Source organism: Protomyctophum bolini (genome assembly GCF_963924005.1).
Source record: "Protomyctophum bolini genome assembly, chromosome: 21".
Classification (NCBI taxonomy): domain Eukaryota; kingdom Metazoa; phylum Chordata; class Actinopteri; order Myctophiformes; family Myctophidae; genus Protomyctophum; species Protomyctophum bolini.
In genome coordinates, this window is record NC_137882.1 from 11,009,003 (window position 1) to 11,031,005 (window position 22,003).

A 22,003-nucleotide genomic window follows, 5' to 3' on the forward strand; every position below is an offset into this window, starting at 1 on the left:
ATATATACTTGCCGAGACAATATTGCAGTAAATGAGATATGGACAAATTAAACTATTAGGTTAAGAGTCAAACCAAGCCCCTGATTCTTCTGATGATACCAAATGATCTTGAAACTGTTGTTCTACTTTCCTACTTTCCAAGAAAACAATTTGTATGTACTATAGAACTAGACGGGCACTTCGAAACTTGACTTGACTTGACTAATTTATATGTGTGTTTTGTTTCTACTTTTAGTGTTTTAAAATTTGTGATAACTTACCATTCAGATAGCATAGCTAGGACAGCAGATTCAAATCAAATTTATCGTCAGCAAAGATAATTGGAGTATTTTTTAATATGAATGCTTTACTGTTTTGAAATTTAGACATAAAAACATTCATTAGTTAAACAAATCTACGAGTCGGGATGTGAGGCATTTTGAGCTTGTAGATCTGCTATTTTCACTATTTGAAAAGGGCTACATATGGTTCATTCATAAATACCCTTTCCCTTCAACAAGTACAATATTTGTCTTTGAAATGTAGAGTGAAAGTCGACTCTTATCCAAAACTTGAGTAAAGTAGGCAGTAAAAAATAAATAAATAAAATAATATGAATATGTTCTTCGTTGCTGTTCAACACTGGTTGTAAAAATATGCAGAGCTCTGGGCGTGAATGAATGATTTATGGACCTACGCCATGGAATTAATGGTTGGTGCATTATCAGCCTACAATTAGAAAATGTTCTTTCTTTATTATGGGTAATAATGCTCCAACATATTTATTGAAAGTGTCCTGAATATACAGCCAGAAGAGTGAGAAGACAGTAAAACGTGTGGCACAGGTTAAATTTAACAAGGTCTTTTCTGTAAAGGATTCTGTAAAAGCCATCTCTAAATGAGTATTAGCCTGGCTAAATGTAGATGCATTTAGATTTAGAACATTTTTTCTTTATTCTATTATTGCATTGTTGGCTGTAAACGGAAATAATTTCTCAAATAATTGCTGCTTAAAACACTGCCTACCATGTCAATGCCATCGTCAAAAAAGGAGGTTATCCTCCATAACACACGAAGGCGCTGTGAGATAACGGAATCCTGGATTCACAGCGTATACCAGTGTTGCCATTTCTGCTTATTATAAGCGATTTCGGGCTTTCGACTTTCTGTAACGTTGGTTGTAGCGGACGTTACAGTAGATTTGAAGTGCTCATGTGGCTTATTTTTTACTTAGACCTGGCAACACTCTTCGTCACACGGAAGTGCCGTGGTCTTTCTTTGTTGTTGTTAAAGTTTGTTGTCTTCTGGAGGACTGGAGCTCGGGGCGCGAGACGTCTTCTCTGTGGTCTGGCGGCTACAATCTAAAGTTCAAGTAGCATAATAAGTTTAACTATGGATGCTGCCGCGGATGAAGACGATGCAACCTCGTCACTAACAACAAGTAGTGCTTCATCTGCAGATGAGACAGTCAGCTTGTCGCGTGTAACGGCGGTCGCTAACGGGTGGATGTTTGATTTCATGTTTTTAAGTGTGTGTCGATGCTTCAGGGAGAGAAACCTGGACGACTTCAACGCATCTCTGAACACACTGGAGGGTGAGGATATGATTTGTGGCCCTGATCCACTGAAGAATGAATGAATGAATGAATTTCGATTAAAACAAGCCATATGCCGCTTTTTGCGTAGCAGAACGTATATATTGTCAATTGAATTGTACTTTCCTGTGATTTTACCATGCAAACTGTTAAAGTGTTCAATCAAAAGAGGGGGAGAGCAGAGTACTGCACAATGCAAAATAATGGTTTTCATGTCTTCAATCGGTAACAGGAAGGGACTGAGTCACTGTGAGGTCCAAATTCTAACACAAAAAATAGCCCATTTAACACGAGCTCTTCCTTGCTTGGTTCCCAATCTTTCTGTATCCTGGAGGAGAGTTACCACAGTCACCACACTGTATAATATAATAATAATAATAATTAATAAGGGTTTCAGATAGTGTCTTCAAAGTAGCTACTGTTTGGGCAAACACAAAATCTTAGTGTTGCCAACTCCATAGCCCCGCAAGCAGAACCCGAATGTAGTAAAGTTTCTGACACTTTGTTTACTTTACACATTGGGTCCTGTTTCACGCTGGGCTGCCGCCAGTTACGCACACACAAATACAATGTAAACACGTAAGGAGAAGTCGATCGGCGCGGTTTTACGCCATTTTTACCTGTGTTGGTTTACGAATGTGCGAACTATAAGTACCTTACATACCATACCGACACATCTCCTGTGTCGCGGAAGCCGTTAAGTATTTTTAATCCATGATTGATTAAAAATGTCGCTTCTTCCTACCTTGTTTATTGACACCTCATTGTACCGCCTATCTGGCTAGCTAGTGGTGCTACAGCTATGACGGAGCAGATCATAGGCAGGGACGTAGCCCGCAAAGCCAACCGCACATCGGGAGGCGGTACAATAAACGGTAAATAAACAAGAAGAAATCAAAGCGCATTTTTAATCAAACATGGATTAAAAATACTTAACGGCTTCCGCAACACAGGAGATTTTATCAGAGGTATGTAAGGTACTTATAGTTCGCACATTCGTAAACGAACACAAGAAAAAGCGTGGTAATACCGCGCCGATCGACTAAACGATGAGTTTGTGTATATCCGCGTTCCAACAATCGCATTGGAAAATCTTAGCATGACCAGGGACCCTACGTAAAGCGACCATCAAATTTCATAAAAGCTTTATGTAGGGTTCCGAGAGGGGCTACCAACTCCAGTGAGAAATAAGCCAACCCACCTCCAAAAAACAAGCCAAAACAACCAACTCTTGTGAGAGAAATAAGCCAAATCTCCCCTTGAAAAACAAGCCCAAATATGGCCTTATAATCTTAATAAAAAAGACTATGCATTTATCATCATTATAAATACTATGTATGTCTATAATTATGTTTTGGCCATTTATTATACTATCACACACACATGCTTTAGCCAGGGCTTAATAAGTAGAGAGCCACCAGACCGATTCTGTCACTCAATGCGATTCCCACTCTCCCAAACCTATGGGGAATTATAGTGTATATATACATCAAATAAATGTTGACTTGTTAGATTTCCCAAACAAGCCACCGCCATTTTTAAAGGCAACTTTTCCCCCTCAACTATGGACAAAAACAAGCCCAAAGGCGTGGTAAAAATATGCAGACTAGTTGTAAACCTGCTTACAGTCTACTCATCAACGTGTCTCAAGAACTTCCACAGGCAGACTGTACTAGAATTCATTGGATTTTTGCCTCTTTGGGAACCATCTATGGGACTCTCCATTTTCTTTGTGTGACCTACTGTACCCAATCATTTGCCAGAGCAAAACAAGTAATTTGTGTTAAAAGGGAATAAAGAAATGTCTAAATAGACTTACAAAAATATAAGAATTGTTCAAATGCTTTCAGTCAGAAATAGTTATATATATATATATATGTGGGAAAGATTTGCTTGGGATACATAAAGTAAAAACAAATCATAGCAATATTACAATGTTAAATGTTCCACTCAGTCATTCACCAGCCCATTTACTACTATTTAAGCCCTATTTTATACTTTGTTGCATCGTACAAAGGTGTTGTGAGGCGATACTAGCTGATCTGCAAGAATGGCAATGCTTGTAGATTTGAGTATTTTCTGAAATTCTTTTCCAATATTATTTTCTTTTCTTTTCAGCCATCGCCAATGGCTCTTCTCCTCTCAGAGCTGACCAGGCCCAGAAAAAGAACATAGCTGCTTTTTTGACAAGGGTCATGCATGGAAAAGATTTGAGTAAGTGTCCCTGAAGACATATTTTTTTGTTGTTGATTGATTGTAATGCGTTTCATTGCTGATTCGTTTATTTGTGTCTCTGAGTTGGCAATGTCTCGTTTGTGTCTATGGTTAATTACCTCATGTTCTATTTGAATAGTTCAATCATAATGTTTTTTTTGCAAGTTTGGGTCCCAAGAGTGCCTTCCTAGAAACATAGTGAACTCAAAAGTACAATATGTCTACTACTTGAAATGTAGTGGAGTGAAAGTCCTTACAAAGAAAATAAAAAAGTACTCAAGTTAATGTACTTTGTTACTGTCCACACCACTGCTCCTGGCGAGCTATGATGTGGTCCATCATCAGAAACATTGGAATTTTATGGACTTGGCCTACATTTAGCCTTTAAAATGGATCCATTGGCAGCGATCAAAAAACGCTGAGGCTGCCAGGATGCCAAAGCATCAGCTTGGCTATTACTATAGTTCCTACTATAGTTCCTGTCTCACTCTTATAATATAGATAATACAGATGCACATAACCTCCCAACCCTAGTAAACAACCATTCCTATATAAAACCTAGGCGTTAAAAGCCTTTTTTCCAGTGGAAAACCCACAAACCGAGGACATTTGTAAATATTCCTCTTATAGTGAGTGGTATGGTTAGTGGTATGAATCGTCAATTGATTGCCTTGATAGGTGACGTTAATGGGAAAACCCCTTCATAACAGAAGTCATACTGCTGTCGAGGGCAGTCAACTGGCCTCAATATTTCACTCAAACGGATATTGCAGAGAGTTTGTGTTTTCATTGCTTTTTACATTAGATTAGATGTTCTTCATTATCCACAAGGAATAATATTTGTTCCCCGGTCAATACAGACAGGATGATATAAAATACACTACTTGACATCAATCTAAATAGTAAAACAAAAAGTGACCCACATAAAGCATTGCCATGAGATGAGATAAGATAAGATAGAATCCCCAAAGGTAAATTTAGGCTTTGCAGCAGCATAATGTGGTGAAATAAATATACACAGACAATACAAAAACACATCAGACACATATGGACAGAATCATGCATGAACAAAGCCGACACCACATGCATTAAGTATTAGGGAGACTTTGAGGGAGTTCTCTTGCATTGTGCAATTTGATGGCAGTTGGCAGACTTGGCACAAAGCAAAGTCTGTACAGCTCTGTTGCATTACACATTTGAAGAACATCGTGAGTTGATTATTGTACCAGACAACATTGTAAAGTGCAAACATAAGGTTATGTTTTTACTGTGTGACGTTTTCCTAGATGTCAAGTTTGAGGAGGAGGACGACGTGCTGCCTCTGATGTCTGCCGTTAATATATGGAAAAGTCTAAAAAAGACTCTAACAGAGGACAGCTTGATTGACAATATCGCCACTCTCTTGTTGGTCCAGGTAAACACATTAAACTGTCCAGGGGCAGTTAACCTCTGCCATTAAACCCTTAGTTGACCAGGATCAGATCCCCTCTAGTATTTTGCTCGCATCAAATCTCTTCACCAAAAATACACCAGACTAGGGACGCTGGGATTCAAGTGGTTATTTTGAATAGAGGCATCTTTAAATTGTTCAGATGCACACGTCTTAATTGCAACTGTACATTTTGCCATAACGGTGCTTGTAAATAAAAATAATAATTTTGAAAAACACTGTCCTCTTGTAAACATAAGGTATCATCTATCCACTTTAATGTGCCACTGCATTTTAGATAGATATTTTGTACTAAGATTTCACTTTTGTGAGTGCAGCATTCTACGTCTTAACGCTTTCTCCCCTCATGTAGGCCGTGGCTGTGTGCTTGGAGAAAGGCCAAACATCACGGGCCCGCTCTGTCCTGAAGTGGCTCACAGAGAGACATGACATTGCACAGGTAAACATCCCAATTACTGTCCATCTTCAGTTCAGTAGAGCAGCACCACCACTCATGCAGCATGAGGAGAGACATGCACACACTAGGTAATAAGAAACACTTTGTTCACAGAACGTTTCAGCCAAGCTGTCGGTGGTAAGTTGCAAGGCGGATATCTACCACCCATTCCTCCTGAACTTCAGCTTCGACCGCCTGCTGGAGACGGTCCAGGGGTACTTGGATGCCTATTTGGAGAGGAACCCCTCAGACTTCCTGGTCAAGGTTAGGGCTGTTCATGACATTTTACAAATAATTGCGATGAATGATTACATTTTGTCATTGAATAGTAAACACTGGAACATATAAATAAATCTTTTCTTTTAGGCTTTCTAAACAAAAGATTCACTGCACAAGTTAGATGTGAGAAATAATTTAAATATACAAAGAAATGACTGACATCTAAACAAGGAGGCAGAAATTAAATTCAGTTTGTTCTGGAGATGCACAACATTTATATCCCTCATGTTTGTATGTTCACAACTTCACATGCCAATATTTTTGAAAACCCGCTCCGTGCTAAATCTGCCTGCTTCACTCGCATGCTTTGGTCCTTGGATGGGATAATATGGTTTGAATCAAGATATCGTATTGAGAGGAATATGTGTCACTGAGACGGCATGTAATATATTACTGTAACGTGTAACGTGTTGGAAAATATTAATTGGCGCAAGGAGTCGGGTTCTGTAGTCAATCCAAACTTAGACTACACTATTACTTTTGTTGTTTAAATTAGCAATAATAAAATGGACAAATACGCCTGCACGCTAGATTTGCTCGGTACAAGAGAACAAATGTTTGCACTGTCTCACTTTGATTTCCTTTGCTCCTACTAGCAAGAAAGTTGTCTGGCTTAATATGTCTTAATCCCCAGAGGCATAGGTCTAAGGTTTTAATTGTTAGCCGTAGCCACGTCCGCTTACCTTTTGCGTATTGGCTGCGTCGAGATGCTGATCTGGCAATAGAAGTCAAAGGTAATTTATAGTTGGTCGTCAAAATAGTTGGAAGGGCAAACCGCACCGTTCAGCAGAACTCTCCCAAGGGCCCCACAGAAACTTATTCATGAAAGTTTGAGCTATGATTTGCAAAGGAACCATTTACCAAGGTTGAATTTAGATTAGCTCTCTAATGAGAGTTTATGTATTTAATAAAAATCACACCCGTGTGAAGTGAGTGGTACAACTTAGTGTGTGTGTGTGGGGGGGGGGGGGGCGGAAGTTCCAGGCCCACAGGTACGCACCCAGGCTGCCGGCGTGATTCCGGCAAGCCGCCCCACGTCTGAAACGGTTGAGAAATGACAGAGTTACCGTGTGGGGGTCCCTGTACTGTCACTGTACTGTGTCACCCGAAATCATCATATATACAGTTAATGTGTGTGTTTGTGTGTGTGTTAGGTTGTGCAGAGGTGGTGAAAAACAACCATGCTGTTTTCGTGCTCGGACGCACCCAGCCAGCCACCCACACACATAGCTCCGTAACTCAAAAAATATCCCACCAAAACCTCCCCTTTAAAGCTGAAAGGAAGATGTGGAAAAAGTAGGACAGTGTAGTTTTTTTTTTGTAAAACACAAAGCATGAGCTTGTGTTCCTTCATGTCTGGCAGGCAGCCACCAGACTGATCCAGTCCAAGGTGGTTAAGGAGGACTCGATGGCATTACCGGTAGATGAATCCAGTCTGTCAGAAGAATCCACCAGAAAATCTACGGAGGACTTCGACGGAAGGTAGGACATGGTGGTGCTTATTTTGGGGGGGGGGGGGGTTGTACACATAGTACACATAACATAATGGATAGTACACATAGTGCATGCATAAACTTAATGATTATATCTTGTTTCAGTATATGTATTTTCTCTATTATAAAGGTTATTGTAGCGTGTAGGTGGGTGTCACGAGCCAAAGCATTTATGGGGGTCCCCGGCAAAAATACGTTGAGAACCCCTGCCCTAAGCCTGGGCCAGGGGTTCTCAACCCGTGGGTCTCCTAGGGCTTTTATTTATTTATTTATTTTGCAACTGAATGGCTGGAAAATGGAAATGAAGAATTTACATAGTACAAACTTTCCTTAATGATTATATCTGGTTTCAGTATTCATTTATGATATATTTTCTTATTTTTGCAGTCAGTTTGTATTGGGGGTGGGGAGGGGGGGGGGGTCGTGACACATCATGCCAAAGCATTTTCGGGGGTTCACAGCCAAAAACGTTGAGAACCCCTAGGCTACAGAAAGCCCAGGGCTAGCTTAACTTTGCGTTTGCATTTCACAGCACACATGTTTAATATCGCTCAGCTGGGCTGAGGTGGCATTATCCTATAGTGTGATGTTTTGGCACTACAGTCACTTACCGCCCAGGTCTTCCACTGCTGGCCTGCTCGCTTTGCCTAAAGAAATGTAAACTAAAAAATACGGGGAAGCAGCTTCTACGGGCCGATGGCGTGGAACAAACTCCCACTGTACCTTCGACAGGCAGCCTCTGTAGACATTTTTAAAGCACAGCTCAAGACCCACTTCTACACCCTTGCTTTTAACACATTTAGTACCGGAACTGCATCAAAATAAAGGCGTTGCTTGCACCAGAGTAATCGCCAGAGTAGTGATCGCTTTTATTTTGAAAGCCATGAACCGGAAATACTTTCTTAAAAAAGTTGACTGACAAAGTGACCTCACAATCTCCGATCGTCTTAATATATTTATATACGCTTCAAAAAGAGTTCATATTTTGCGGGAGAGACGGATGAGGAGCAGAAATGCAGCGCCAGCATATCGATCCATTCATCACCACGGAGAGCGCCCTGGATCAGGAGATACGAGTCATTCTTTCCGCCGCGCTAACATGGGAGTCAATGACGAGCTAATAGTTGCACAGAGCGTTAGCATACGGCAAGCGAAAAGCGAAATGCCAAAAAAAAAAAAGGAATAATTCTGAATATTCTTATCTCGCCCCGTGTCGTTTGGACGTCGTTTGGACGTCCACAGACGTCTAAGGCACCTCTCGGTTCCAATCCTTATGACGTTTCAGGACGTATTATGTACTAAATGGGTTAATTGATATTTGAATTTTTTGATATTCATGTCCTCACTGTATTGCATTACTGCTCTTGTTTTTTAATGTTTATGCCTTGCTTTTCTTTTCTTTTCTTTTTTTCTCCATTGCTCTGTAAAGCACTTTGAGCTGCATTTCATGTCATGAAAGGTGCTATACAAATAAAGTTTTATTATTATTATACATGCTGAAATTAGCTTGATAACGAAGGTATTAGCGCTCCATAATAGACTGCTCCATCTTATGTCACAGGCAAGATAATTTATATTCTTTTTCATCCCAGCACGAATGAGGGCCAAACTACCTTTCTCAGGTCAGTCTGAATTCGACATTTTATTTTAGCAAATTTTGTTTGCTAAATTTACTTATTTACTTATTTTGTTAAGCTCTATTGAACAACATTGTCATATATTGTTCAATCACAAAACATTGTGATGAGGATGTGTTTGTCTTCAGGCGGAAAAAGAAACTGCTACTACCAAAAGATGGTGAGATGTTGATGTGCCAGCCTGAATGCCACAAAACTCCTAGCATCCGTTTGAACAGCGTTCCAAAGAATAGTAAGTGCTGTACATTATTCAAATGTTTAGGGGTGGGAAAATGTGTAAATATTCATACTATTATCCCTATTCTGTTTTCCAAAATATTTTATTGAGGAAAGAGAGAGAGAGAGATAAAATCATGTAATTGACTGTATCTGAAATAGACTGTTCTATGAGCAGAGATGTTTGACTGACTATTTATAATTATTTGTTTTTACAAGTGTTTACAAGTATGTCTTACTAAAAACTATGTTTTACTCCAGCTGAAAATTCAATTAAGCAATATTAGACGAGAAATTGTGCTTTAATGTCATTATTGGCACTACAGCGACGCGGCCAATGATCATGGTAAAGTCAACCTTGAGTGTAATATTGTGATTATGTTCACCATCAACATGATGATACCCAACTATATCTTTCTGTGGCTCCAGATGGTCCCTGTGCTTTAAACCCGCTGCTGACCTGTCTGTCTAGCATCAAATGTTGGATGAGTGAGAACTTTCTCAAGTTAAATGAGGATAAGACAGAAGTTCTCATAATCTGTTCTAGTGAGCAGAAAGAATCAATAATAAGCAGACTTGGTAACCTGACTGTAGAAAGTAACAGTACAGTAAAGAACCTGGGGGTTATTATTGATTCTGAATTGAATTTTAATTCACACATTAATCATGTTACCAAGATTGCCTTTTTTCACCTTAGAAATATTGCACGAATCAGAGCCTATTTGTCCTTGGACGATGCAAAAACGCTAATCCACGCCTTTGTTTTTTCTCGGCTTGACTACTGCAATGCACTTTTTTCAGGACTGCCTAAGAAAACAACTGACAGATTACAACTTGTCCAAAATGCAGCAGCCAGAGTTTTAACTAGAACTAAGATGAGAGAACATATTACTCCAGTTTTGGCTTCACTGCACTGGCTTCCGGTTGTTTTTAGGATTTTAAAATTATTTTACTTGTCTATAAAGCTCTCAATGGTCTCGCACCTTCCTACCTACATGACTGCCTGCCTAAATATGTCCCAAACCGCCCCCTAAGGTCTTCCACTGCTGGCCTGCTCGCTTTGCCAAAAAAAAGGCAACTAAAAAATACGGGGAAGCAGCTTTTTGCTTCTACGGGCCGTCGGCATGGAACAAGCTCCCACTGTACCTTCGTCAGGCAGCCTCTGTAGACATTTTTAAAGCTCAGCTCAAGACTCACTTCTACAACATTGCTTTTAATTGCTTTTATTATTATTATTATTATCAGAATGGAACGTGTCAAAATGTATTCATATTGTGGACCATCTCTCTGATATCCTGAAAATTCACGGCACTGAGACAGACCAGTCCCTGTTTACTCAGCCACCAATCTGAACACACAGAGAAAAAAATCTTTGTAATTAAGATGTTCATTATAATAATAATGCTCTTTTTCTTTTTTTTGTCAGCTGCAAGTCTCAAGTCGACGTGTCAAGACATGTCTCCTGACAAATCGGGTAGTTGTAATTCAGAACTCCGACAGCCATGGAAAAAGAGGGTAGGTGGATCACTGGAGCTACACGCAGCAGAAATTAATGTCAATTTAGTGCAGTTTTTAGAATGCTAATCTAATCTAATTATCATATGAACAAACCCGTTTTTGTTTTCTGTTCAGAAATGGGCCAATTCCATGGATGCACTTCTCAAAAAGGGCGTGGAGCGCCACGGCGTAGGGAAGTGGGCGCTCATATTACAAGATTATGACTTTAGTGGGCGTACGTCCGTTATGCTCAAAGACCGCTGGAGAGTGCTTAAAAAGAATCATTTAGTATGACCGTGTATTATTTTATTATAATTTTACATTAAGTAAATGTTTTTGAAACATGTTTGACATTTCTTTTTCATTTCTGTAAGTTGATTGATTCTTTTATTTTATTTTTTTAAAGAAATGTGTTTACTTAGTTAAAAAGAATTGTCACAACCCACTGTGCTTGGGAAAAACTGCTATACTGTATGTTTGTACTTAAATATCTTGCTAGTGCTTCTGCATTGAACAAACCAAGAAAGAAATGTCCACTAGAGGGCTCCAGCAACAAATATGTATGAGCTTATGGCCACATGTATTCTAAGAAAGCAAAGGGCTTGTATTGTTTATTTACTTGCCATACCTCCACATTAACTGCATAGAGAATGTTTAATGTATTAATTTAATACAATTGTAATACTTTCATTTGTAAGAATAACATAATTGTACAAACAATGTGTGTTAAAACGTTTTGATAACCTTGGTGTGATATGTGCTTAATGCTCATGCATGTACCAGGCATTATAGTTATGTACAAAATGCAATCGGATTCAGTTGAATAAAGTGGAGAAGTACATTTGTGACTTGTGAGTGAATGCTATGAGTGATTTCCCCTGCTTGAACATTAGTTTTGTTGTACAGTAGCTGTGCAAAGAAGGATATATATTTTTTCTTTGTGTCAGTACAGTAGTTGTAAGAGTCTTCGCATTGACAGTAGAGTCCCCAAGCATCTTTATCCTCAGTTCCATTGACCTCAAAATGCGTAATGGTGTCAAGGTCATTCTTGAGGAAACCTTTGTGCAAAGAACCGTTTCACCCTGTTCTCTGTGTTTCAGATGAAGATGAAACTGTGGACTGGTGGACAGTCACACAGCTGGGTCCTCTGGACTTTCTTCCATGTTCCAGTGCATCGGGGATTCCCCACTGCCTGCCAGTGGAGCACAGCTTCCCTGAAACAGACCAAATTCAAACAGTCGGTTAGGGGCGATTTCCATTTTTTTGCGTGCCAGAGTTAAGCACAGAAAGAAATAATGCTGTGTTCTCACACTCAACTTAGTACTTTCGGATTTTGTTTTACAGTATCTGAATATAGGAAAGTAATTTGCTTAACATGCATTCTCTCTTTATTGGCATTACCCTGTTTCACGTTCTTTATGGTTGCCTACATTCACACCTGGCTGCTGATCGGCACAGCCGCAGCCCTCTGCTGTTTGCCACTGAGTCAATTAATTCAAGCAATTATGGATGAATTACCTTGCTTAAGGGTACCTCAATGATAATTGCTGTGTGAGAGGAATTGGAGCCAACTACCTGGACTGCACTACCAAGAGGGAGGAAGGTTTGGCATGTTGCCCACTGTATGTTTAAAGAAATCTGCTACAAATGGCCAAGGGTCATTGTAACAGGAAAGTGATAGGGGCCACATGGTACCACAGGACAAAGGCTGGTCTGTAGGGACCACTCCTGTGTGTGTGTGTGTGTACTATGTGTGAAAGGCATATAAATCAAGAATTTTACCTTGTTTTATAAATAAAATGCAATGTTCCTGCAAACTGTGGCCAGTACACATAAAACCCAGAGTGGTCGTGTAATTTGTCTTACTGTATATATTATATTTTAACGCTCCAGAGATTTAATTAACGTGATTTTTACAAGTTGGATAGACACGTCATGTATGTATCACTAAGTCTTACTTTTCAAAAACGTTTATAGATTGCATATGAACATATGAGTTTATAGCAAGAATGTTGAGTAACGAAGAAATCCCCATATCCTGAACTGATACTAGCAATGTTCACACTGTACCATGTAGATAACATTCAAATGTTCAACATGTTTTGTAACTTCATACTTGTGTGATTCTTGACCATCTCCTTGGCAGCTGCCACTATTGTTCCTCATGGCAGGCGGCTGGCATGCTACACACACTTTGTAGCCCTCCGTTATGTAACGCATCCAGTGTGTGTGGGGGCGACTCTCCACTGTACAGTGGGCTGTCCGGGACTCCAGTGTGAACTCCATGCAGAACCTGAGAGAGACGGGACAGGAGTGGCAGGTCACATAGAGCACCGAAGTCTGACGTCAATATCGGTAGAGGGCGCAAATCCACGGGTTCATGTACTTTTTATTTGCATTGTAATCCCCATAGTTTTTTTTAGATCGCCTCATAATAGCTGTGTTTGAAAAATAAACAAATCATCTGGGCCGCTTCACTCATATGGATATGAAGAATCAACTGACTAGAAAACGCTATTGTTACTGGCTGCTACTGAATTGGTTACATTTTCGCTAGAAATAGATTGTATCATACTAGAATTTCGTGCGCGCTTCGCGCGCACTCATCCCAGAGCTACTTCGCCACGCACTATGGGAAGAAATAAATGGCGGGAGTTGACTCCACATGTAGTAACGGATGGGTTATTGGAAATGTACCATTGTTTTGTCCTGAATATTTCCACAGCCTAATTACTAAAGGATTGTGACTGGGACAGACATACAGTCTGACATACAATAGGCTACACGTGTGCACAGAGAATAAACAATGACCTATATGGCCAGATTTCTTAAATTAACATAGTTGGATTTTAACAGAAAGACAATGCCATAAATCAGTCAAAGTAAGTGACAGACTCAACAGTAGCACACAGCATGCAAGGCAGCGATGCATGCGTGCCAACATGTTTGTCCAGCTGAGATTTAGTGTCTCCATCTCTCTGTGGAAGAGGTTGCACATGACCTGTACGGCCACACTGAGGTGCTCCAACACAAACACAGACACAAAACAACACCACGCTGTTTGTCCAGTTGACCCAAATCAACACCAATACCTAGCCTGTTTGTCCAAAACACACTATCTGCTCGCCACGTTTCTACTTCGCCACAACCTAATGTTAGTAACAAATGTAGGGGAGAGCCGCCAAGGTTGTAACGCTTCACGGTTGTAACATGGACGTTATCTCTTGATTGGTCAACGCCACCATGACGCCATCGCGTCAGTATGTGTACAGCAAGGAAGTTTGAAGTGTTTACCTTCAAAATGCGTATAATTTTACACCTGGAGTATATGTGTGCTACAATTTTTGTCTTTGGTGTTGGTGAATAAAAATCCACATGGATGTGTTCATGCTTATGTTCTTCATTAGTTTGCATCGTGTTTAGACGGAATTCACATTCATTCTGGTCTGTAAGCAACTGCAAAGAAAACTTGCAAAAGCGGGTCATTTGTAACATGTGTTACAAATGGTCCGCTTCCATTCAATGCCATTATATGTAATATTTACATATTTGACATATTGGCCAATATTATATGTTCTAAAATTGTATTGTATTGTGTAGTGTATTCTAAAAGTAGTTTAGGGTTGTATAACATTGTACAACTCAATCAATCAAACGTTTGTTTAATCAATGTATTGCCCCATTGAAAAAAAAGAAAAGCCCAAACTGGTACACCCGATACTATTTAATATTTCCCTTATGTTTGATACATTTTCTTATCACATCCATGGTATGAAAACAATGCTAAGGAGTTGCTTCAATGAAATATAATTGCTTTAAGCTGAAAACGGGTTATTAGTTATTATGTGTAGTGTAGTGTAGTCAACATGTTAAGGCTCGCTATAATGACGCCCAGCTGTTATGTAATCGCGCATCTATAAATTCTAAGCGTGTGAGCCGGGAGTGTGTGTGTGTGTGTGTGTGTGTGTATATACATTCCGTCGGTAATTCCCTGTAGGCTTCACGTGAATAATGTTGTGTGCGCGCGTGCGGAGAAATAGTTATTTAATGAATCGCATGTTGGTGTGTGTGTGTGTGTGGGGGGGGCCTTACAGGCGTGCATGTGCGTGTGTGTGCGCGTGCAGGCGTATGTATACATTAGGGCTGTCACGATTCGCCTAGTCCACGATTCAATTCAATTTTCGATTTGCAGCTCACGATTCGATTCGATGTTCGATTCGCTATCACGATTCGCCTAGTCCACGATTCAATTCAATTTTCGATTTGAAGCTCACGATTTGCTTCGATGTTCGATTACATTTTTTCAATCTATTTTTTTAAAACCTTCTTTTTCAGCATTGAGGGCTATATTCATTATAATTTAGGCCAATATCTTGGTTTGTAAAGAAAAACACTTGTTTCCCAATAAGTCACATTTATTTTCTATAAATAACAAATCAGAATGAGAATAATAAAAGGTTTAACAACTTTGGGTTTTATGCCCTAACATTTTTTAAATGTTTCTTGAAGATGAGATGACTTGTAACATTCTTGTTAAGCTCTAAGTAAGTAAAAGAAAGAAAAAAAAAAAAAGTCAAATAGTATATAGACCCATCTGTTGTTAGTTCAAGTATTAAATACTAATTTAAGTGTTCAATTTCACTTATACACTACCTGGTTATAAATAGCTGCAGTAGGCTACACCATTTTATGCAGTATTTTATACTATTTCTATTTAGTGTACATTTAGTGGATGTGGCTTACATCCGGTCTAAAGCCCACCCACTGTATGCGCTGATTTCCATACACAATCCGTATCCTCCCCTCACCGGATGTTGAATTAACAGTACTAACGGCCATATATTTGACGATCTTTTAGACAAAACGATTTTAACGGGCAACGTTTCACATGTATTATTAGTTTGATACATTTTAGGAGTGAAAACATGTGTGACCTGCATGGCATTTTGTAACGTGGTTCTGCTGTTCTGCAACTCTCATTAAATATTGAAAGCCAGCGTTTTCCACCACTGATAGTGGTCGCATGTCTGCAGCTATGCAGACCGCAACTCCGTGCGTTAATTGTTTTGCACGGGGCGAATTAGCTGAGAGCTTTTCTCTATAAGAATATAGTTGGCTGTGTTGTTGTCTTTGTACCATCGTCGTTGGACAGATCGATTTCTTTGTGATGTCTGCTCGTTTTCTTTTCCACACTTATTTCCGTGTATCATCGTCGTCGCTGTCTACAACAGCACTGGCCATGGTGAAACGCAACAGCCGTCTCGTTCTCTCACTTGTCAACTCCTCTCTGTGTGTGTGTGTGTGTGTGTGTGTGTGTGTGACTGACTGTGTGTGTGTGTGGCACTGCTCCGATACAGCTGGATTTTCGTCTCTTTTTTTTCTCCATGCATTCGCATGGGCGGAATGGCCCGGCCGCTCGCGGAAGTAAATTGGCTGTGTGGCGAAAATAGGCAAAGTGATCGGTGTAAGGGTGATATGTTGGCACAATCCGATTAATGTCAAAGAACAATGTTGATGTAACTAAGGGAATCGTCGAGTCATTTTTTTTGTAAATAAAGAGATTTAGATGGAATAAGCGAAATAGCGATCGTATAATCTCTCCTGTTCCTTCTGTCTCTCATCAATGTCCTGCGCGAGGGTCGCCTGCAGACCCAGCTCCCAGCGAGTGCTGCTGCTGCAAGCAGTGAGTGTAGAGTAGGCGTGGCGCAGCATTAGAAGGGCGCAGCAAATACGACATTGAGGGGTAGAAACCATCCCGGGCGCGTGGTTCATGTAACATGTGTGTCACTGTGAAAGACTGGCCCCATTAAGTGAACGTAGTTGGCAACAGAGCTGGTGACGTAAGAGGCAGGGTGTTGCCAGGTTTGCGAATTGTAAGCGAGTTGTAGTGTATGTAAGTAGCGTGGTTTAAAGGGCTTGTTTGTGGGCTGGTTGGGCTTGTTTCTGACCGTGTTGGGGCAGCAGTGATTCCGTGTTCCGTGTAGGAATGTTTCATAAAAGTAATATTTAATAGAGTAAATAAGACACTTGAACGGCTAAAAAATAGCCTATGTCAGTTCGGGGAGCGTTCCGAATTTATTTTGCATATAGAGATGTGTGGTGAAAGTGTGGTTCGGTCGGAGATAGAGCAGAAAGAATGAGTATGGGTACACCTTTTCACTTGTATAGTAGATATATATATCGCAAACGATACAGAGACACCTCCCTGACAATAACGCAGAGACAGCTTGTTTATTTTTGGACCACAACGCTTATATGAAACGACTTTAAGATGAGCCCATGTTATTCTCCATAGAGACATTTCTTCCGTGAACCAGGGGACGAGCGAGTGACGTCAGGACTTCGGCGCTCTATTGCATTCATCCTCGTCTAGAACAACAGTGGTCAGAAGGAGTGAGTGCAAAGCTCTGCTATTTTCACTACTTATTAAACATTTGTTTTCCTACTTATTTTCATTGGCCCGGCCCTACCTGGGCCCTCATCAAACCCTGTACACTCAAGACACTGCCACCCTTAGATCTCCATATATGGAGCTGACCTGTTCTGACATTGCATATGTTGATCTGACCTCATAAAACCCTGTACACTCAAGACATGCTCCATATATGGCCAGTAATAATGGATTGCATTTTTATAGTGCTTTTCCAAGTGCTCAAAGCGCTTTACAATGGTCCATTCATTCATACATTGGGAGGTGAAGCGGAAAACAGTCGGCACCAGCGTCCTCACTTCCCACATTCGCACACCGATGGTGGCAAGCTAGCACCGACTGACTCATTGGAGGCAATGTAGGGTTCAGTGTCTTGCCCAAGGACACTTCGACTTGTGGACAGGAGGAGCCGGGATTTGAACCACCCATGGATCATTGGACGACCTGCTCTACCTCCTGAGCCACAGCCTCCCCAAGTACAGAATTCATTTCATATGTTGATCTGACCCCCCATGCCAAATGTCAGCGCTCGCCCAGCAGTCTGCCGTCACCCAGGCGGATGCGCGCACGTGACCTTGCCCTTTTGGGCGTCTTACTGGTACCCATTGTCAAGAGTACCCCTTCTGCCCACCTGTCTTGTGGGCAGGCGGGCATTTCCGTCTCAGGCACGTCCAAATGTGGCGTCTATGCCATGTTGCTGACATCAGTACTACGACAGAATATTGATCAGGGTACTCCATATCTGGGGATTTTCATTGTCTATCGATAATCTTTTACATCCCCAGATCATTCTGACTGACATCCGATAGACAGATTACAAATAGACTTATTAAAATGTCCCTTGCTTATGCTGTTTTTACCTTTTTGATAATTTATACATCAATAGTTTGTACTATTACTATTGTATCACCATGTTTCCATTTTCTTTTCTTTTTTACTGGTTTAAATATTGAACCAATGAAAATTGAGAAACAAGAGATTGTGACAAAAAACGAAATTGGAACGCAGGTTATTTTTGAGGGGCGCTAGCCCCTCCTATAATGTTTGTCTTTAGTTTAATGTTTGTTTTGTTTACGCCATTGACAATGAAGGGAAAATGTGCCTCATTACGTCATATTGTCTCTTTATTGTTTATGGCGTTTAAAGTTTGTGTTGGCACAGTTTGTTTTACATCACCATTTCATCACCAAATCAACATGAGTCAGACTTTAGCGCCCCTCACTTCACACAGGTGTGATTTTTTTTACAGCGACGACTTGTTAAATGAAACTGACCCTGTGTCCAGAGGGATTCCATAGCTGTCATGCATTGGCCTTTCCTTCCCAAACTCCATGCTGGTGATGAAAGCTGGACCTGACGACACAAAAACAGCATCTTCAACTACAGCAGTAAGTGAAATCTTGTTTTTCATACAGATTGTGTGTGTGTGTGTGTGCCCGTGCGCCTGTGTGCATGCATGCATGCGTGCACTACATTGGTGAAGCCACATAAATAGAATTTGAGAAATAGGTTGTCGTGAGAACCATTTTCCTGGTACTCACAAGGAAAATAGTTGTTCATGACACGCTTCAAAAAAGAAAGAAACGAAATAAATACAATTCGGACGAAAGATTGGTGTTGGCTCATATCGCGTTCTCTTTACGTTCAGGCAGGGCATTCATAAACTCACCGTCCTACGGTAACGTGTGTCAACTCATTGTGAGCTTGTAGATCGACTATTTTTGGCTCTTCGTTGGTTTTCTATTTTGACTGAACGGGGGGTGGCTCCCGTTCATAGACTGTAACGGTAGCCACGCCCCTCAGAACATGCACAACTTTATGGTAATCTTTTTAATAAATGGGACCATAATTTTCCAAAAAGAATATTATGACATGAGAAATGAGACTTTAAACTAGTGGCTGGAAGCAGAAAGTATTCATGACCATGTTTATTAAGGTAATAGTCTAGGTGAAGTTGGGCCCAAATACATGGGCCTCTATGGAGCTATGGGTTTTTTTGGGCCCAATGACAGCGCCACAACAGGCCATTATATGAACTTTCATGAAGTCCCGATTTCCTTAGTGGCTTCACAAAATATCTGTCTGACTGCCCCCCTGGTGCATGCTATGCCCATGTGTGTGTGCATGTGTACCAGTGTTCAGTCCACAGTGCACCCCCTGGTGGTCTCTGTACTCCCTGCATCCTGCCTGTTGAATCAGACTGGGGCAGGGCTTGGCCCCGTTCTTGGGCTGCTGCTCTATGTGACGAACGCGGACTCGCACCGACGGCTGGCAGGGCTTGGCACAGCCGCTCCAGTAGGTCCACTCACTCACTGCACAGTCCTGGGCTGGAGGATGACACACACATCAGGGGGGGAAACGTTATAACGTTGCCTCCGTCTGTGGTAAACGGAATTGAGAAAAGGAGGTCTACAGAAGAATCATCCATGCAAAAATGAATCCAAGGCACTCTTTATGAAGGAGCTTTAATGTCAGGCTTAGTCCATAATTGAACACGTAAAAAGAAAATGCCTGGCAATGTTTTCACTTGTTCAATTATGCCTAATCAGACTAAGCCTGAAATTAAAGCATTCTTAACCTCAAGAAGTGTGCCTTGGGTTCTTTTTATGTTTTTGTCTGGGTGCATCTGTGGTATTTCTGTCAGGAACTCAAACCTGGGTATAGGACCCATGAGCAGAACACAAACACGGGAAACTGAGTGAACTTAAGGCAGACTTGACTTGGATTAGATTGACTTGGTACAACTTTATCAACACATCATGTACAACTGATAAACTAGCACTGAACGAAAGTCAATGTATCAACTATTGGAATATCTTAAAATGAGAAATCCAAGAATCATTGACCCAACTCAATGTTCTTCTGAGAAGAACAGTGGCAGTGCCGTAGGGGAATCAGAAGGTCCCAAGTGCAGTGCACTTTGGATAAATGTGCTATATAAATTTAACCCTGGTTCAGATCAAAGTGCTTGCAGAAGTGACAATTCTGCATCAGCAAAAGCACAATCCCTAAATAAATAAATAAAAAACAGCTGATGTGCATTAGCAATAGCTTCTGTATCTCACCGTCAGTCAATTAAAAACTCATTTTGACGTGTAGAAGTCGTTTTCTGTTCAGCTAGTGTTTTGAAAGCAGGCCAATTTGTCTGTCATCGAATCCTTTGATTTTCCTTACAGTGTTCAGTTTACACTTTGATGTATCAATCATATAGAATTAGTTACTATTGACCTGTCCTATAACGTGTATTAGGCATGCTCCGTTTGTTTGACTTGTACTGTAATTGCTCCAACTGATTGATGGAATCTCATTCTTCAAATATCTGAACTAATTCCATTACGAGTGCCAGTCCACTGAACTGAGTTAGACACAGCCTGCCTGGCTTCGGGTATTAGGCACTTTGATCATTCTTATTACCTTTTTGGGATGCAGTAGTCCTGGGTGCACCATAAGAAACATTAGTTGCTGACTGACATACTTTAGTATCACAAGAGAGGGTCAGGAATATAGGGCAGCCCACTGTTTTAAGTGTCTGGCAAGACATGATAAACATGCCTACATGTGTAGTGGATGAGTTGAACACAGACTGTCCAATGCTCTCCTGCCCCCAATCGGCCTTGCTAGTGATAATGTGGTAGTGGTGATGCTAGCATTTAGTCTGCTGGTTGGGTGCGGAAGATGATATATCAAGTATCAAGTTCATCCCCATACTAAAGGTTATCACGTAATGTCAGGCAGCACGTGCCCCGGAGAGCATTGAAAGCCACTGCACTAGTCTCTCTGCTCTTACCTGGGCACTCTGTGAAATAATCAAAGCAACAGTCCTTAGTCTTGACACAACCATCGTCACAGTAACACGTCCCCCACACACGATCCATCCTCCAGTCAGTGGTGACACAGCTCAGGTCTCTCCCGTGGCAACATTTCCTCGAACACCCGCCGGCTGCCAAGTGGTTCACTTCCAAGGAAGAGATCAACAGCAACAGGGAACAGATGAACTCCACAACAGACCCCATTATCAGACTGAAAAGAAGGGTGGTCAACACCTGGACATGCACCGACCAAGTGTCTCTTAACGAGCCTGATGTGTGACGTCACGTGACCCAGGGTCCCCTCGCTGTGATTTGGCTTGGTCCTCTGTCCAGTGTATTTGTTTCCCCCTCGCAGGTCCTAGGCTGCCTCTTCCATGCACATCATGGCCGTGAGATGGACAGGGTGGAATACCAGTCCAGTCCAGCCTATAGTCTCGAATAAGGTCCCGCCGCCACAGGAGCCCTTGTGACCTGGAATTCCTCTGAACCCGGCCTCATACAACCCCTCTCTCTCTCTCTCTCTCTCTCTCTCTCTCTCTCTCTCCCCCCGTCTCTCTCTCTCTCTTTCTCTAGCTACGTTTTACTGAGCAGTGTGCCCTTCAACAGAAAACTACATTCTACATTCCGGCTCTGATCAGGCGCCCATGTTTGTGGCGTCTCGGTAGAGACTACTGTCTCTCTCTCTCTCTCTCTGTGTCTTTCTGTTCCCCACTGAGTCCCTCCCTCCGGCCGATCACACACAGGAGGAGGCAAATTAACACGAGAGAGAGAGGTAGGGAGGGGGGAGGAGGGTTGAACTCCTGTGTTTGGTGTGTGTTTCTGCTTTTCAGTCTGGAGTTTTCTGTATCTCTCTCTTGCACTCAGTCTCTTTGTCTCTCTGTCTCTCCCATGTCCCTTGCGTGCCCCTCTCTCTCCACCTCTCTCACTTTCTCTCTTACTCACCTGCTTATTATCGTAGGCCTGGTCCTC

The 22,003-nt window shown here is 41.3% G+C and overlaps 2 protein-coding genes across 3 annotated transcripts; one reads left to right on the forward strand and one right to left on the reverse strand.

Annotated features, from left to right (window-relative positions):
* Positions 1-1,298: 1,298 nt before the first annotated feature.
* Positions 1,299-12,010, forward strand: terf1 (telomeric repeat binding factor (NIMA-interacting) 1). Of its 2 annotated transcripts, XM_080793560.1 has the most exons (10): positions 1,299-1,573; positions 3,692-3,787; positions 5,074-5,201; positions 5,590-5,676; positions 5,788-5,937; positions 7,316-7,434; positions 9,038-9,067; positions 9,211-9,314; positions 10,725-10,813; positions 10,931-11,091. In XM_080793560.1, exons 1-10 carry the CDS (start codon positions 1,372-1,374, stop codon positions 11,087-11,089), a joined length of 1,164 nt encoding a protein of 387 aa, XP_080649686.1. In that variant the 5' UTR covers positions 1,299-1,371; the 3' UTR covers positions 11,090-11,091. The 2 variants fall into 2 exon arrangements, with proteins under 2 accessions (XP_080649686.1, XP_080649687.1); XM_080793561.1 differs by lacking the exons at positions 9,038-9,067; positions 9,211-9,314; positions 10,725-10,813; positions 10,931-11,091 and adding an exon at positions 11,896-12,010.
* Positions 11,873-21,690, reverse strand: sbspon (somatomedin B and thrombospondin type 1 domain containing). Its single transcript, XM_080793562.1, has 5 exons — positions 21,013-21,690; positions 19,358-19,552; positions 18,500-18,578; positions 12,912-13,088; positions 11,873-12,009 (listed from the first exon to the last, which is right to left on the reverse strand). The coding sequence occupies exons 1-5, from the start codon at positions 21,236-21,238 to the stop codon at positions 11,892-11,894; spliced, it is 795 nt and encodes a 264-aa protein (XP_080649688.1). The 5' UTR covers positions 21,239-21,690; the 3' UTR covers positions 11,873-11,891.
* Positions 21,691-22,003: the final 313 nt, after the last annotated feature.

Excerpts from the sequence above, each read along its gene's own strand:
- terf1 (XM_080793560.1), top strand. The coding sequence starts at position 1,372 with ATGGATGCTGCCGCGGATGAAGACGATGCAACCTCGTCACTAACAACA. Across the intron at positions 5,677-5,787 it reads AGAGACATGACATTGCACAG|AACGTTTCAGCCAAGCTGTC; the intron begins GTAAACATCCCA and ends CTTTGTTCACAG. Across the intron at positions 7,435-9,037 it reads ACGGAGGACTTCGACGGAAG|CACGAATGAGGGCCAAACTA; the intron begins GTAGGACATGGT and ends TTTTCATCCCAG.
- sbspon (XM_080793562.1), bottom strand. The coding sequence starts at position 21,238 with ATGGGGTCTGTTGTGGAGTTCATCTGTTCCCTGTTGCTGTTGATCTCT. Across the intron at positions 19,553-21,012 it reads TTATTTCACAGAGTGCCCAG|CCCAGGACTGTGCAGTGAGT; the intron begins GTAAGAGCAGAG and ends GTCATCCTCCAG. Across the intron at positions 18,579-19,357 it reads GCACTGTGGACTGAACACTG|GTCCAGCTTTCATCACCAGC; the intron begins GTACACATGCAC and ends TTGTGTCGTCAG.